Genomic DNA, 18,381 nt, shown 5'->3' with positions numbered 1-18,381 from the left:
TTTCTGGGCAGAGGATGTGTCTCCTGTCGGATTTTCTTCAGGGTTTGAGGCGCGGCTGCCTACGGCGGCGACGCTTTCCAAGAACGCGCGCGGTCGGGAGCCTCTGTGCCAGACGCAGCTGCGCGGAATTCCTCGCCCGTTAATATTAAAATTGGAGCCGCCCCCTCCCCGAAACGCAGGGTGAAATCGGCTTTCGCTACACCGAATCCTTAAATCGCCAACTGTCAGCGCTGCGGACTGAGCCAGGAGAACCGGAAAACAAGTGAGGAATGACACAAGACACCAAGCAGACGAGGAAGCGAAACGCCGCTAATTGTTTTCGTTTTAATCTTTCTTTCTTCATTTCCTCGTTCACCAAACGTTTGGCACACAAAACATTGGCACAGGAGTACACGCAAAGAGTAAAAGGCCCAATCTCAAAAGGGCTCAAAAGTTATTATTAAGGCTACAACTGTAGAACAGGTATTTCTGTAAAAGTCACAGACAGTACAGAGGCAAGTAGTGAAAGATCACAGGAAGAATCACATTTAATACAGTTCTCTTCACATAAATACAGAGGTTACAATCCGCAATGCAGGCAACTCACCATTGACACTAGTAATTGGAATGCAAAATTACCTTTACCCACCAGTTACAGGTTTTTCTCTGTCCTGAAACCGCATGTTAAACATAATTACAATACAGATTTGGATTTGGTTGAGACCAGGACAAAATCAATTATTTAACACAGTTCAAAAAGAGGGCTATGCTAAACTCCTATTTTATTGCTATTTTCACTAAATCTTCTTGTCTGACATTGTGTACAACGCATGAGTACCATGAGCATCAGTGCGACGCTTTAACAAAACAGTCCCTTAGAGAACTCTTCTTTGCAGTTGGGCATACCGTTTGGTTTCTATGTGGCACCTATGTTTAGTCAACTATTACACACATTCACTTCAACATGTCAATGCAACTACGGTAACACCACAGTTCCACATGGTAGACCTTAAGTCTTATTAAATGTATGCCATATGGGAGAGAAACAGACTTATCTTTCAGAACAAATAAATGCTCATTTTAAATGAAAGTAAATATGATTGCAAAATGGGGTCTTTCATGGGAAAACAATATTGATAATTTCATTGACAAAATATTTTTCTTGGGCTAAATAGCTACCAGTCTCATATAGAGGCATGGTGTAATGTCATGACAATTTGGACATGATTCCTAATGCTAGTGTGCTAAATAGCCACTGCGTTCACTCAATGCCCTATGGTGGGCATTGAGTGAAGGTGATAAACGTTACCAATGTTATTTTAGAGGGGGATCCACAGCCTCTGGGTAATAATTTTAGGGGGACTTGAGTAGAAACAGTATGGGAACCTTAGACCTCTGACTACAGACCAAATGGATTAGTGATCTCCCTGACTTCCACGACAAAATGGTGGCCAAACCGATGCTGTACAGGAGGAATGCAGGAGGAAAAGGCAGCGTGTTATAAATAAGTACAGTCAACAAGAAGGTTGGGGCTTCAGGAGGAAATGGCCCGACGAGGTCCTTGGCAGTACTCCAAGGCCCTTGACCCTGTTTCAACGGCGGAGTCACTTCCCCAAGTACTCCAGCACAAACACCTGCATGATCTTGTTGAGGTTCTGGATGGATGTCCGGTCCAGGTTCTGCTCGTTGTCGTCGAAGGTGTGCCAGACCGAGGGGAAAGGCGTGGGGATGAGGTGGAGAATTCGAACCCCTGCGGGAGACACCCGAAGAACGGCGGATGGTCAATGCGTCCTTCTGTCTATTCTGGAATCCCGAAAACCTTCTCCTTCCAGATTACACACACACTGCACGTGATTTATATGATCACAGATCAGCATGTGGTGATAATTAGCCCAGAAACACAGAGATTGAATTTTCTTTGTTTGGTATCAACTTGTATTGGCTGATGTCCCTCTCCTCCTTGATAGACTACCAAAAGATGCAATAAATACAAAATATACCGTACAAAAACGGAAAATTACAATGAGTCAAGAAGAGGCCATCCTGCGTCATCATTTTGCTATACTTTAATAACATTTGTACTCTAAAGAGGCAGCGGTAAATGGTAGACTTTTGCTTGCGGGAGATACCAGAGGATGGGGGGGGGGGGGGGTGGTGAGTTGAGTGGGAGTCAGGGTGGTGCTGGGTACAAACAAAATGTGAGGTTAAGGATTTCGGAGTAGGTTTTTACCCCTGTTCAGGAAAGGCTTGTGGTCGTCCACCACTGGATGAACCGGCAGGTTGGGCCAGAAGTACTGCACCTCATTTGGGTGCTCCTCCAGCTGGCCCATGGTGTGCAGTCGGCGCTCTGCGGAACCGTGACACAACCAGGAGAACGTGATGTCAGAGGAGGACTCCTTTCTCATTCGCTTATACCATTTACATATAAAGTTGGTCCACACAAAGTGCCATATTAAAATTTGCCAAGAACATTTAATTTCCAGGCTAATCTTCCTTAGCGTGAAAAATAATTGCCAGTAATGAGTTTTTATAATGGTGAGGCTCAGTAATGAAACTCATTGCAACAATTATTTAGTCAATCAATAACAATTACACGTAATTATAGCTGAAGTGCAGATTTAAAAAGATGTGCTTGGAATCGTCATGGTTTCTGAAAGGAATTAGTGGCCAATGTGCACTGCCAAAAGACTTCCTTTTATAATATTTTTTTCCTAAACTTCTATGGCTAAGGGCTAGCTTTTCTACATGCATAAACCTTATGCTTGCCAGTGGGTGAGATTCCTTCTGTAGATGTCTGGTTACTGGGGATGTGACTTGCTTTTGCTAAATAACTTATCTTATGATGCCGTAGTCTTCTTTTGAGTGGACTTGATGTTTTCCAGACATATCCCACATAAACGTGTAATTAAATATATAATGTTTGTACCGGAGCTTATTTAGTTTGAATGGTTTTAATAAAAAACAAACTAACCCACCCATGGGTGTGTAAAGCTGTTGGCCTCCATAATGTTACAGTGTGTGCAACGTAAGCCTACTCTAGTTTAGAAGGACAGTTATGGGAGGAATATGTCAATCAACTGCTTTGTGTGAATGTTCTCCATCTCTTACATGAGAATAATGGACAGTCTTTAAAATTGGGTGTAATTTGGTGTCTGTCCCGAGTAATTTCCATTGTTTCAATATATGATTCACACTGTCCTCGCCCATCAGTTGGCTTTATAAAATTGTGCATCATTTAGAATCCTGTTTAACTTCACCATTATAAAACACCAGAGACTGACAATAAATTTGCTAAGATGTTTTGTACACATATGCATGTGGAGAAATTTTCTTTACATTTAATTTATTACTTGGTTGACTGACTAAAAAAGATCACACAAGGACCAGTGGAAGGAATAGATGTTAATTAGAACCATTTGCAGAACCATTCCAATTTGATTTATCTTCTGAATATTCATGAAGAGGCGTGGTCAAGGATTATATAGAAGGCAATTACTGTACATGCCTGTCCTTAGTCATGCCTCCTCATACATACTCATAAATTAATATTGCACCGTAACTCCTTTTAACAATGAGCTTCTGCTTGAGTAAGGAAGATAAGTGTACAGAAGCTTACCATGTGGTTACTAGGCAATATTTTGTACAACAAAGTGGATACTCAATATCACAGTTTGGCTTCACATCAAACAGCTCTGTTGAACGCTCTGCCCCAGCTACAGCTGAAATGTATAGGGTTCTGATTTTCCACTTACATAAGGAAATACGGAGTATAATGTGAAAGTAGGAGCTGACCATCTGCTTGTTATAGAGAACCTGTGGTGATACTCACCAATGTTCTGCAGCCTGCTCAGCCAAGTGGCTGTGTTGGAGAAGTGGTTGCCAAATCGTGGTGTGGGGGCACCAATCAGATCCAGCAGAACAAACAGATCCTGGAATGAAGGAAATGAAGGAAAATGGGCAACCCAAATGTAAAGTCCCACAGGAGGGAAGCGCTGGGGTTCATTTTGACCTTTGACCTCATTTGGTTATAACAGCATCTGAGAGACGCCCAGTACATTTCATAGGACAACAAATGGGGAGTATCTGCCTGAAGTTTGTGTGCGTGAGTGTGTCTGTGTGTGGCAACTAGGGATGACATGCCTTTTGTTTGAAGAATTGAAAAGGGAACCATAGATATCGACCCAACCCCCAACCCCCCTCTCATGCGCACAGGCCTTTGGAGTGATGGACGACACCATGTTTGTCTTCCCGTGAGGTTGTGCTCTGCTTTTGACCCTGCTGCCCCGAGCGCAGCCGTACACGGCCAATGCCTTTGAACAAGTGCCCTTCAAATCCTGTCTTTCATTTTATCTAATCTCTTTTTTGGCACGCAAGAGAATTATGGGAAGACATTTTGTAATGAGCACATCTCATTGGTTAAACAGGCAGGAATGGATAAATGAATGGGTCACAGGGATAGAGGAGTGTGTGAGAGAAGACCAGTTCTCAAAGGGACTGTTGTGGTCCTGTTTGTAGCTTCTGTGAGAGTGAGCATGTGCTTGTGTGTGTGTGTGTGTGTGTGCATGCGTGTGTGTGTGTGCGCGTGTGCATGTGTAGGTGTGAATGTGTATGTGTTTGTGTGTGCATGCAAGCATGTGTGTATGTATGTGTGTGTGCATGCATGTGTGTGTGTGTGTGCAGCCATGTGTGCACGTGTGTGCATGCATGTATGTGTGTGCGCGTGTGTGTGCATGTGTGTGTGCGTGCGAGTGTGTATGAGAGTGCACGTGCATGTGTGTGTGTGTGTGTGTGTGTGTGTGTGCGAGAGTGTGTGTGCGCACGTGCATGTGTGTGTGCGTGCATGCATGTGTGTGCATGTGTGTGTGTGGGTAGGCGTGGGTTGGTGTATGGGAATGTATAGGGTAACTGCGGGAGACCTACAATGCCGTGCAGCTGGTTGGTGTCGGTGGCACCAGGCGGGTGCGGGGTGTTCTCCATCTTCTGCGCCAGGTGGCGGGAGCCGTACAGAGAGTCCGTGGAGCTCCACTGGAACAGTGCCTCCTCTCCGTCGAAAAACAGCAGCTGCAGCGTCAGGTCTGGCTCAGAGCCCTGCAAGAGTGGAATCGATCAAAAGACAGACTGTCTATATACTAATCATGTGGTGAGCCTGTAATACCACAGACTGACAGTATGTTAACCAGAAAGTCAACCCTATATGTTGAAAATTCTAGTATAGATTGCCTCATGGTATCCCCATGAACGACTCCTGTATTCCTTCCTGCATCTTTAATTTATTCCTCTGGTTCCAATAGCTACTGGAGATTTTGGTACAATATTACATTTTTCATGAACATTCGTAGAGGCATAGCCATGATCAGAACATGCCACCAGTATTGGCTTTGGCTGTGCATCTTCAGAAGATGGGTCAAACCTTTCTGGCTTCAACAGTAGAGACAGAACATGCATTAAATATTCTGGTTTGCTGGCCCTTTATAAATATTAATGAATGGGTGTGGTGGAAGCCAGAACATCAATAGCAAGTGCAGCATCACAGACAGCACTGAGACCTTGTGTTGTCAACTAGAATTTTCTTGAATAAGGAAGTGCCGATGAATAAATATAGAATATGAGAGATATTACTTTTTCTTTCTGACTCCACTCACCATGTCTGAGATACACACAGAACTAAAATATAAATGAAAATCATATGACCCCAAATGCATAGCCACATTCACGTCAAGGAGCAAAGAAGTCTGCTGTCAAAAGCATGTGCTGCCACCTGCTGGATTAAACAGGACATGACATTACAAATAACTATATAGCTGACTTATACATTTGACTCATTTTTACAGATGGACTACCATGTGCACGCGTCACAATACCGGTCACATTCTATGGATTTTTTTGCAGAGCATAATTAATAGGTTTAGAATGTACACATTTGCAAAGAACACATGATTACCCAAAATTTTTAACAAGCTCTCATGACATTACATGAAGGTTGGGCAAGCTGGGATCACACATTTAGCTCTTAGATTATGTCCATGCACTATGACAGATTGAATGAAGAGCTCCATTTAGAGCAATACTATTCATGCGATTGTGATTACACATGAGATACGCTTGTTGATGCAACAGCCCCTTTTCTTTTGGCTTGTCTTAGCTTGTCTCTTTCAACATGGCAATGTGCCAACTCTTTATATAGCAACACTTACTGCATATTTCATCAGGCTCCTATTGTATGCGTTATTTTATATGCAATCCAGATAAGAATTAGCTAAATGTGTGGTTCCCTGTGGGTTGGTCACTGAGGTCAGTGATGTGTCACAAGAGGAGTTAAGGTGTGTTGTGAGATATAGTACATGGTAAAAGAAATGACTTGCAGTTACAGTGCATATGCAGTTATTTTGATGTGCTAAAAAATGTTGACCATGATAGGTCACGTAATATGGAGAAATGTCACAGCTAAGGTGCATTAATACATAAAGTTGGTCACAAACTGGGAAAATTAGGGAAATTCTAAGTAAATGAATAATCTTTCCTCCTCCATTTCTTGTCTCTGTGAGTATCGGTGAAACTGCATTTGTGAATGATTAATCTGAATTCTGCCTGTTTACCAGGGCTGCCAGGATCAGTGACAGCAGTGTCAAACAAACATTGCCCCTTGCCCTGGCCTGGGTGCACCCCTAACCTTTGATATCTACGTCCATGGTGACAGGGACAGGGGAGTGATGCACTGTGAATAAACACCCCCCCCCCCCCCCCGCCCCTACACACACTGTTGTCAACAAACAGTGACCACATTTATTCCAAAAATAATCATTTTCTGAATAATTACATTTTTAATAATATAAAAGTGTAATTCTGTAATCTTCTATTCTAAAGAGCCCTTTCACTGGATCTTCTTCTTTTCATCAGCATTCACAGGCAACATTTTTCAGATTTTTTTCTGGTTTTCTTAGTTTTGGCACCATTCATCATCATCAATGTCTGAAAGAGAAAATCCAGGGCTATACTGGAACAGAAAGGCTACAGGCTGCCTGACCAACCAGAGAACATTGCTGGTGTGTGATGCGTTACATCAAATCTTGCCAACTGAGACCCTCAATCTATGGGTGACACTACCTTGTCTTGTAGAGCTGCTACCACAGCTGGCACTATAGTAAACAGGATTGGGTATACACATGTTGGAACAGTGTCGGAACAGGATAAGCTACCTAGCAGTCCCAGAACTGCAAGTAGCATTTTTTAAATAGCAAGAGCAGCAACACAGACGGCACTGGAACTTCCTGTTGCCAACCTGAAACTTGGATGAGGGAATATAGAACGTGTTACATTACTTTTTTGCAGTTTCCACAGGCCATGCCTGTGGAACACAGAAAAAGCAAATAATTTAAAAAAGACCCAAAATGAACTACTCGCATTTCTCGTTTAGCCTGCTTCATGTCAAGGAGAAATAATGTCTGCTGTCAAAAGTGTGTGCTGCCACCTACTGGATCAAACAGGATATTGCTGCATGACATCTTGCCTTGTAGAGCTGCCACCAGGAGGCATTCGTACGACGAGTATTGGGTATGGATCCAGTGGAACAGTAACCATGTCCAAAGCAGCTTACTTGCCTACTATTGAGTATACAAGTAGCATACAAGTTGTATACAACTTGTATTCTCAATAGTAGACAAGTAAGCTGTTTCTCAACAGGATGAGCCGCCCAGAAGCCGCAGAACTACATTATCAAGTAGGTTTATTGAGCTGTTTTTCTGCCCCCTCCCCAAAAAAAGGTCATACACCAAAATGTACCCTAGATGGCCTCCTGTAATCCTTTCCTTCCACTTTGGTCCTGTAGCACTTTCATGTCACACATGTACCTCCTGTACCACTTTCATATTACATGTACCTCCATCCAGCACTTACATTGAACTTCTTTTGATGTTGTAGCTTGTTGTCATGCCTCCTAGATTTTACTTAACATTACTCTCTGACCTAGCCTATGCTTACTATGTAAACTGAACTTAACATGCTCATGACTATGAATAACTGTTACAAAATGAGTATTGCACCTTATCGGACCTGTGTTTTGCAGTTGTTCCAATGACCTTTGGTATGCACTTATTGTACGTCGATTTGGATAAAAGCGTCTGCTAAGTAAATGTAATGTAATGCAATGTAATCCATCCTGCTAATGTAGTTAAACAGCAGGAGTGTTACTGCAGTGAGGTGGGGGTGTGCTGAAGTACTGGTACTCCGCACCTTGAGGGTCTTGAGTTCCTGGTCCAGGGTGCGCGCCAGCTCCAGCATCATGGCGCAGGGCACAGCCGAGTCGGTGGCGGCGACGAACTCCCGCCCGTGCCACTGCGGCGGGTAGTACTTGGAGTCGTAGTGGCAGGCCAGCACCAGGCGGCGCTTGGCCGAGGGGTTGAGGGTGGCGACGATGTTGGTGAAGGTCAGCGGGCCGTAGGGGGTGTGGGACTGGAAGCGGTCCTCCTCCACCTCCCAGCCTGCCTTTAGGGCCCCCAGCATGCTCCGGATGTGCTGGGGAAGTACAGCCACGTTAGAACAGCTGGAGTCAGAGCATGGAAAACTGTTACTGGAAGGTATACCATTTAATATATGCATTCCAAAAAAAAATGCTTATGTTATGAGATGTTATGAGTATCACACCTGGTACATATACTGGCTTAGTGTAAAACAATACATGAGCACAGCTGAAAGGACAAATAGTGAATGTCCAGAGGTGGAAAATCCAGCTTCATGAAGTTCCCCCCGATATTTTGTTACAATCACCTGCTTTGCTAATTAGCACAATTCTTCAGCCAGGAGGTAGAACAAATGAGTGAAATCAGCTAGCTGAGTTCATGGGTGGAACAAACACATGGCAGGACTTTTACTTTCTGAACGCTGGACTTTCCACCTCTGCAAATACATAGAGAGACATAAAGAGAAATATAGTACGCTACTTCTGAAATCTCTGAATCTCATGCATAAATTTCACGTAAACAGAAATAAACTCAAGACTGTGTGTCTGAGATTAAGAGAGATATATAGAGAGACAGAGAGAGAATGTGTGTGAGTAAACAAGAGAGTGAGAGAGCGGGTAAAAGAGAAAGTGAATGGGAGCCAGTGTGTCTGTGAAAGAAGGAATGCGGCTGTGCTTGTGCATGTGTTTTCGTCACCCCCGGCGCTGACCTGCTGCACGGACAGACTCCCAGCGGAGCTCGGGTAACGGGTCACCAGCATGGGCTTCAGGTCCGTCTGCCACATGCGCTCCAGGTCCGTCTGGGACAGCACACGGGTGATGTCATCAGTGGTCAGGGTGCTGGGCTTGTGGGATAACTGCAGGAATGGAACAAAAAGGGCGCCATCATCTGGAGGAGCACGCCACATACACGGCAGGATAGGATTCATCGCGCATTCCCGGTTAGCCAGACGAGGAACTCGCCATTTTATATGCTGACGAAACCCTCCCTCCCTGGGAAATGACTTGGGACAATTATGCAGTCATAATGTTTCATAAACTAGTCTTTTCCAGTTCATATATGTACACCTCTGATTCTGGGGGAATTCTAAGATGTAGAACAAGTGGTGCTCACTACATGAGGGTGTTTACATTACATTACAGGCATTTAGCAGACGCTCTTATCCAGAGTGACTTACACAACTTTTACATAGCATTTACATTGCATCCATTTATACAGCTGGATATATACTGAAGCAATGCAGGTTAAGTACCTCGCTCAAGGATACAACAGCAGTGCCCCACCCAGGAATCGAACCTGTGACCTTTAGGTTACAAGACCAGCACCTATATTATACATATATACATACTGTACATACCCATTATACTACACTGCTGCTGATTTCTTTACTAAATCCTACACCCTCAGAGGCCAATGGCACATCACACGGCTAACCACTGCATCCCACGCTGGCGTCCTCTCCGCCCGTGATCTGTATTCGCAGCGCCTCACGCAGATGACGAGACGGGCCGCGCGGGGAAACGGCAGCGAAAGCGATTAAAGGCCAGATACAGACCCAGCTGTGCCGACGCATTTGGTTGCCGGTGGAGACGGCAGCGATTTCTGTTTGAAGCCGCCTGCTGGTAATCACGCTGTAATCTGCCTCCATTAGTCACAATTTGCTCTCCTGCTCGCGTAGGAAGGAGCAGATTAAGCCTCGTTAAGGCTGAGTAACCGCAGCGCTGCGCGCACCTGCATGCGCAGAACAGTGGACGAATTCCCAGATTTTTTTTGGAATTTCCCAAACCCACAACACCTGCGCTTTCATATGTAAGTGAAAGATGCGATGTTGACTCGGACTTTCAGATTTAAGATCAGCTACATATTTCTATTCGATTACAAGTGATTTCGTACCCATCATATGCACTAAATAAGCTACATTTGGACTAAGCTGTTTATTATTTTGGTCAACTATACAGTATGAGCAAAGCAGAAATGCTTACAGGTAACTGGCAGAAATTAGTCTAGCTAACACAACTACATGTAACTACATATAAATATATAAATTAACACAGAACTGTCCTTATCAAAGGCCTACATTAAGGTACTTTATACAGTACAGTGAGACTATATAAAGATATATAACTAAGCAACACCAAAGTGCTCAGACAAACAGGGTCAAGGAGAGGAGGTGAAAAGAAGAGGAGGTTGAGGGAAAGGGGGAGAAAGAGGTGGGGGGAGGAGGTGGTACTGACTGAGACTGCTGGGGTGAAGAGGCCATTTTGTTTCACCAAGTTAATTACCTTGAAACCTATACTCCGCTTTCTGTCACATCTAGCTACTTAAACACAGCTCTTCACATGAGCTGCAAAATCCAGTTACACTAAATGACTAAATGGCTACAGCTAAACATGCTGGTAATACTGACTGATATTTGTTTAGCTAGCAGGTTAAGTGGCTTGAGATCGTGGGAAAATGCACCAAATAAAACCCATTATGATCCATGTTACTGACAGTGATTTTGATCATTTGCCATTGTTACTGACTCTGATTGAGCGGTGATTCACCCTGGAACTGTCCCAAATGCCAGAGTCCCCTAGAGCCATATTACATCGATCCTATTTGAGGCCCGGTCATATCTCAAGGCTATGACATAGTTCGTACATGCATCGCTGGAACAGCTGCTCATCATAAATCACATGTGGTTGTCTTACCTTAGCTAACCCGGTGTATGCAAATTAAAACGAGAAAATCCTTGCTTTCGTTTTTTCCTAAAAACTTTCATTTTCACTCAACAAATCTAGTCTGCTTTTTGGAGAAATGGTCATTGTTTGCACTGTTTTAAAGAGATTGTATAGGCGATCTTTCTCTGTTGAGACAGCAAAAAACATGCATATCCATGTCTACTTATAAAATTTACGTCAACTGAACATTGGAATGTTTCGATCCTTCAACGTAAGAATGTTGTACTGTGTTTTATATATACTCTTAACCTGGGAACCTGGGGAGAGGGTGTATTTGAGCCAGGTGTGCTGTAAATTGGCAGGATACACAGGCCAGCACTCCCAAAAACAAACCCTGGAAATAACGTCTACATTTTATGCTAAAATGTTCATTTAACAAATTAAAAGGGCAAACAAAGCACAAAAACCTTTAAATCTGTGTGAGACTAACGACAGATTACTGAAGCCTTGTTTATTTTAAGCATTTCTGAATTTGAAGGCAAAGATTTCATCTGGCTACGAATGCCGCAGCCAATCAGAAAGAGAACCCAGAATGGGAGCAACATTCATTTGTTTTTGTGGTGTGTACTCATCTTATTGCACTTTCCTGAACATTGTGGTTCATACTTTTAAGTTCATAAAAATAATATGGGTATAAAAATAATATGGGTTTAAATAACTGAAAATTGATTTTCACTCTGCTATCAGCACCTCTCATTTCCCACTCTCACAGTTCAGCAATAAATAGACACTTCATTCACATTGCAAAAAGCCTGAGCTTATACGGGTGGAATTCCACACCGTTATTCCACAAAATTCAGCAACATAATTCCACATGGTAAGACACCAAGCAGCTTGAGAATGTAGAATACTTCTACAGCCTTCTACAGCATGTTGCAAATCTCAATAATGATGCCATTGAGATTTGCAACATGCTACAACCTACAGAGAGAAGGGGAGGTGAGAGTTATGCATGAGGGTTATGAAGTAGGTCACAAAAACATTTCGTAAATGAAGACGTTGCCCTCGTAGACTAAATACTGCAGAAAAGGGAAGGAAAGGTCCCTATTTAAAGCGTGTAACCAGTGAAATATTTCCACTTCCACAATATTTTCATCCAATTTAATAGACTTACAATAACTCATCTGAATTCATCTTTTTCTTTATAAAAATTCTCACTTCTGTGATTATTTGAAATGTTTGCATGTAATGTACAAGGAGAACAGGCTGCTTTCAAACAGTGAATTTCTGTGACTACCTGGCTGCTCTGTCTCTGGAAACTCCTTAAAGAAATTTATGAACTTGCTATTTTATTAACTAGATAAGGAGAACCACAGAGTGTAGCTCAAGGCAAAGTACTTAACAGTGAAAACAAATGATTATAGTTCTGTCTTTCTGATCAATCATACAGTATAGCTCACTCTCCAATGGAGTAATGCTTTTCATTACATATGTAACTCGCTATCCTCCCTATTCCAGGGGTTCCAAAACTGGGGTTCAAGGACCCATATGTGTACATTATATGTTCTATTTGCACTGGGCTGGCCAGCAGAGGACAGGGTTCCCCTCCATAGTCGGGTTGCTCCTGAGATTTCTTCCAACCATGGAGTTTTCATGTCACTGTTTGAATTAGTTTTTCTTTTACTTCACTTGAGGGTCCTGAGATTTAAAAGCTCTGGAACCCCTGAGTCAGCTGTTACAGCTGTTACAACTGTAGGTCAGACTGTAACATCAAAAAGGATAAGGGAAATGATACAGCAGACCAAACATTCATATCCAAAACTAACTAAACTCTGGCTATAAACGGGTGGCTTTAAACACTGAGCTTTGGCATGCTTAATCTGCAGGCTGAGACCAAGAGTCTGAATACTGTTCCCCCCAAGATTAAAAATTTAAATGGAAGTTTTAAATTCCACAGTCACCTTAAAAAATAAAGGAAAAAGCCTAATTACAAAATGGTGTCCCAACTGTAAGATCTGTGATCCAGCTGGAAACACTCAAACTAACTGAAGTCACAATATGGCGAGTAGAGGGGCAAACGAGAGTCGAGGTGAAATTGAACAAAACAGCCAAACACATGAAATCCTCTGCACACACAAACCAGAAGGGCTAAGGCAAGAATTGGAGTCGAACTGAACGAGTCAGTGGTCAAACATGAAATCAAATCAGCAAACAAACCAGAAGGGAAGGATGAGAATCGTAAGTCCAACAAAACAAGGTCAAACATGCAAAGTCAATAAAGTAATCACCATCTACAAGTATAGAGCACAAATCCAAAGAGATAGGCTCCATTGGTGAATGGTGAATGGTGAATGGCAAATGGCAGCTTTTTCAAACCAAGTAACCTGAGACAGAAATTTGATGACAAACTGGAAGAAAATGACACAAACGCAGCAGAGAAATCTAAATACAAAACTAGGACATAGGTCATAACATAGCTAACAATCCAGTTTTCAGTTGTTGGTTGGAGGTTTACTACACGCATTCTGCAACACTCCTCAGGAGTGTCTTGTTGGTGTGTCATGGAGGTAGGAACCCTGGTTCCACGCGGTTGGTGGAGGGGTAACACACAACAACTTAAAGTATGTAGTTGGCCACAGTATAAAGGCCACAGCATGGCACACATACTCCCCTATACAGTGTGACTGAGAAGGCGTCAGTACAGTTCACTACAGTCCCACTTCTCTTTTAAAACACTCGTGTAAAATTTCAGGGCTCAAGAATTTAGCCCAGCTAACCATAACACAAGAATCTGCCTGTGTTTGACCACAATATATTTAACAAAGACAGTTCGTTTTCAGGTGTACCTGATGATTATCAAACTGTCAGAGTGAGTAAATGATTGGGATAATTAAATAACAGAAGTTGGCACAATCCCAAAATTGAAATTTAGTTTTGAATCCATCATTGTGCATCCCAGCTTCAGCACATCAATCTCAAATAATTGGATAAGAAAGAGAAATTCTGATGAACTTTGTGACCTTTGTGATGTATTGTGCATTCTGCTTCCTCTCAGAAACGACACCAAAAAAAAAAAAAAAAAAATGCAGGTCACATAGCAACTAACTTCTCCCTAGTAACCATAAAGAACAACACAAAATAACAATTTTCTTGTTTCTTCCTCAAATGAATGGGTTTCCTATGCTCTAAAGAATGTAACTTGAATAACTGCACTGAATAGATGCAAAATAACTGGATGGATGGATAACTGTGCACTGAAATACTCTCAAAATTGAAGTCACCTAGTCTGACACGATGGGTTGCGAGAGTGCATGTGTATATACAAGATTTTGTTTCCATCTGTTGCCCTACCTAAATGAGCTAATTAGCTAAATGTGCTAATTCTAGAGCTCTCATACATGATACCACAGTAAAACCTTCATATAACAAGAGCCATTTTCAGATGTACTTCTAGAGTTTATCAAGAATTTAACTTAAATGCCAGACCCTGTGAATGTCTGGGCTGCTTAAATAACTGAGATCATAAATTGGCAAATGCTCCAAAAACAGATATGGCTCTCCTTCCCCACGGCTGTGATAAAAACGTCTGTCTGAGGAATAAATTAACTCAGAAGCAACTTTTAGAGAATATTAGTTCAGACAGCAATAAATGAGGCACTTGTAAAACGTTTAAAAATGAGTATGAATCACAGACTTTTCAGAGAAAGTCAGAGAAACAGCTCCACTAAAATAAGGAGAAAGCTCAGCTTTATAAAGTTTCTTTATTGAGTTGCTCTATAAAAAGGATGATAGAAATTCTTCTTAGTCAGAAGAACTAACACTCTCCTGCTCTGGGCAATGCTACGAAAAAATAAGTGTCACGATACAAAGCTGCTGGACACAATAGGCACTGGCACGGTCTGCGTTCTGGCAGGCGCTGCCCTACACTGAGAAGTGCGCTTGCTTTGGCTGAGCATAAAGTGCACTCGACTGACGCAATGACTATGCAGCGCAGCTGGTTGACCGCAGTGAAAAGTAGCTGCAGCTGAAAATAGTTTGGAGATCGTCAGTCCTAGAACATATGCTCCCAAATTGTCACAACGCATTGCATTTATAAGGAAGACGTATAAATACGACCGTGAATGCCGAATTGCTGGAGGAAACAAAATGAGACAAACATTTTCAAAACAAAAGCTGGAAATGGTCATATGTAGGCTACTCACGTTACAATACTGGTTAAAATGAACATGTTCATTCATGTTCGGATTCATTGTGATCCATTAAGTACAGGAGGCTTCTGTGGCTTTACAAAATACATTGTTGTCTTCACATTGCATATTTGACATTGAGTAATGCACTTCTACCCAAGGGTAATCATTTTGAAAGCACTTGTTTCAAAACATAATGCTTAGATGCATCAGTATATGTTCTAAACTACGATTTGCATAAAACAAAAGCACTATTTCTAAGACCGAAACTATACGCCAGAGTCACCCCAAAGTATTGGTTAAGAAGGGAGTTGTAGCCACCAGCCCTGGAAACTGTAACGTGGTTGGTAACATTGTAATGATCAGAAGCAGACAAGACCAGGCAGCGCACTGACTGCGGTCTACAGCTCTTAGCACAATATATAATTTTGCCTGTAATTACACCCGTTGGTAGTGCTGCATGTGGTGGTGACAGACAAGTTAATTGCTCCAAGACGACTTATCTCGCGTAAGAAAAGGCTGAAATCATAATAACTGACGCAATTTTTGGAAGCAAGGGAGCAAGCCAGAACAGAGTAGCCTATGCGCTGTTCATTTCTGTCCCTGGTGTTAAGAGAACTTGAATTCTGATCTTCCCAGAGCGGTAGGATATGTAATCCATTCCCGGAACCCCGACTGGCATCGATCTCATGATAGATAGCACCTTGTATGTTTGGTCTCAAAGGTCGCGTGCTTTCCCGCGGCCGTTGTCCCGAAAGTCGCGGTACAGTCAGAGCTGCGGCGAAATGAGAGACATCTCGGCGAACTTTTAAACTGGGCTCATTTGACTATTGGGTCCTCAAGATTTAGTAGGGAGAAGGTTTTGTTTTCGCAGGGGATCAGCGGTAGTCTACTAACAAATACAAGGTGATGGGAGCTTGCCAGGGATGGTGAAGCCATGGGTCCGCTTAATTGGACTGAAAGGCCAGCTAATCCGCCATGTGTGAGGTCCGTTTTCTGCTCATGGCTCAGCAACCCAAAATAATGACAAAAATTGTAATATATAATAACTGAAAAGCTGCCATGTTTCCAGACTGATGAACGTCGTCAAGTGCCTAACCCCACCCCCCAACATAGTGTAGGCCTATACTGTGCCTTATGTGGTTTTAACCTTTATTTCAAAGGCCGAACTGATAATATTACAACGGAAATCCCACATACAAATGTAGATTACAACGTCATTTTTGCAAGTAATGGGATAACCATTATGTTCGAGTTCTCTGTTTAATAATAAGGTTCGAATAGATAGAACGACAGATCAATGTAGGCGATAATTTTCATTCGGCTTGTTCCCAATATGTATAGCCTAACACTACAAAGACCAGACCAATTCGTGCAGCATTCATTTCTTACCTCTCCTCATTGCAGCTGGTGGTCTTCCTTTTCTACACAAATACCTGCCTTGGGAAGCAGCGCGTGAGGTGGATTTCAGCTGTTTACTAATAGCCTGCTAGATCTGTGAATATCTGTTAACACAATTCGCTACAGTGGTTTTATATAAAACCTAGCTGTATAGACCCAACCGACGTAAGGGTTAAGAGGTTAGCCTACTATTCTGGATCTATAAATACCAAGATCTGCAATTGGTAGATCAATGATGAAGACAGTGCTGCCATAGCAACAAGACAAAAAGAAGACAAGAGCAAAACAAGCGCAGAGCACCCTGTTTAATATGGGGGTTCTGAACACGAGCACACCAAACCTCTCCCACATTAAACGCCACTAAAGGTCTCTGGAACCGTTCTCAGGTCACAGGTGTGTTTCGTGCTGACAAAAAACTATGGAGAGATCTTTAACCATGCAAATAGCCTGTAAATTATTGTTTTTATTAAATACAAATAAGAAAAATACATCATGATTATTTCTAAGGGCAAATATTCTTTAGAATTCTTTGAAATGTAACTACACTAAATTGGTCAGAAATATAAGCGTACAAAGCAAGTTACATTTTGAAAAAGTATATTATCATGTCAAATTGTTCAAATTTGAAAATAAATATTATAATTCTAATTCAAACAAGATCATTGATAAGCACAACTATAACCACTTCACTGTAAAAGATCTCAAGAAAGCTGAGGGCAAGCTACCTTCTCTTGCGTCCACAGGACCTTGTCTGTTTGTCCATTGATCCGACCGATGAGTGTTACACAAATGCCCACGATATAGACGAAGAACACAGTCGAGCTTCTGCGTCGTTCAACCATCTCGATGCAATGCTCCATCAGCGCATAACGGCGCCTCTCCTCCGGTCCCGGCTTCTGAGATCATGTGAGAAACACAAGGGAGGACCTGGGGCGTTCGCTCGTGCGTCACTGATTCGCTGAACCACCACGGCTCGTCGACGATAAAGCAATTTAAACTACAACCTTAAAATCTTTCACTCCTTTACTTTGACATGTTTCAAAACCAACAAATCTGGTATAGTTCTGGGCGGTTCGTATTCTACAGGTTTTTATCCGGAGTCCTTGTTTACAGCTCTTGTACAGTTTTGGATCTCATGTGCCTCTTGAATCTCTCTTGTCTTCAGACTGCAAACTAAACAAAAACATTAAAATAAAGAAACACAGCCTGTTTAAGGTATTATGGATTACACACAGTGCCATATGCTGACAGTTTTTTTCTCGATTATAGCCATATTTAGGGTATAAGCAACAGTTTCACAACGTTGAGTTTAGATGGTGTGGGTAAACAAACGTTATGCATTGTAACATACTCAGCTCACTTAACCAAAAATCGGAATAAAATCTCAAATAAATAATGAGAATAATTGTAGAAGTAGCCTACTGTTGGTCTAGGTTGAATAATCCATCATGTGAAACAGTCCAATTCTTAAAAGTAAAAATATAACCAATAATAATACTTTCAACACACAGCAAACATAGCCCACTATTTTTGTTTGCACCACACTGAAAAAAGCCAAAATACAGACACTATTTGTTGCATCTGGAAAGAATTGAAAGTATTCTTACATTTAGATAGTAGGCCTATGTTACCTAATTATTCTTTAATTATTAGTTTGTCACACATTCATGGAAACAGTTACAATTGTATGCTTGT

At 42.1% G+C, this 18,381-nt stretch overlaps 1 protein-coding gene across 1 annotated transcript; it reads right to left on the bottom strand.

Annotated features, from left to right (window-relative positions):
- Positions 1–305: 305 nt before the first annotated feature.
- Positions 306–17,650, bottom strand: LOC118207889 (glutaminyl-peptide cyclotransferase). Its single transcript, XM_035382098.1, has 7 exons — positions 17,412–17,650; positions 9,145–9,291; positions 8,209–8,490; positions 4,900–5,067; positions 3,809–3,908; positions 2,210–2,326; positions 306–1,729 (listed from the first exon to the last, which is right to left on the bottom strand). The coding sequence occupies exons 1-7, from the start codon at positions 17,544–17,546 to the stop codon at positions 1,584–1,586; spliced, it is 1,095 nt and encodes a 364-aa protein (XP_035237989.1). The 5' UTR covers positions 17,547–17,650; the 3' UTR covers positions 306–1,583.
- Between the last annotated feature and the right edge of the window lie 731 nt (positions 17,651–18,381).

The sequence above is a fragment of the Anguilla anguilla genome, chromosome 1, assembly GCF_013347855.1.
Source record: "Anguilla anguilla isolate fAngAng1 chromosome 1, fAngAng1.pri, whole genome shotgun sequence".
NCBI lineage: Eukaryota > Metazoa > Chordata > Actinopteri > Anguilliformes > Anguillidae > Anguilla > Anguilla anguilla.
This window is presented reverse-complemented; position numbering and strand designations above follow the sequence as displayed.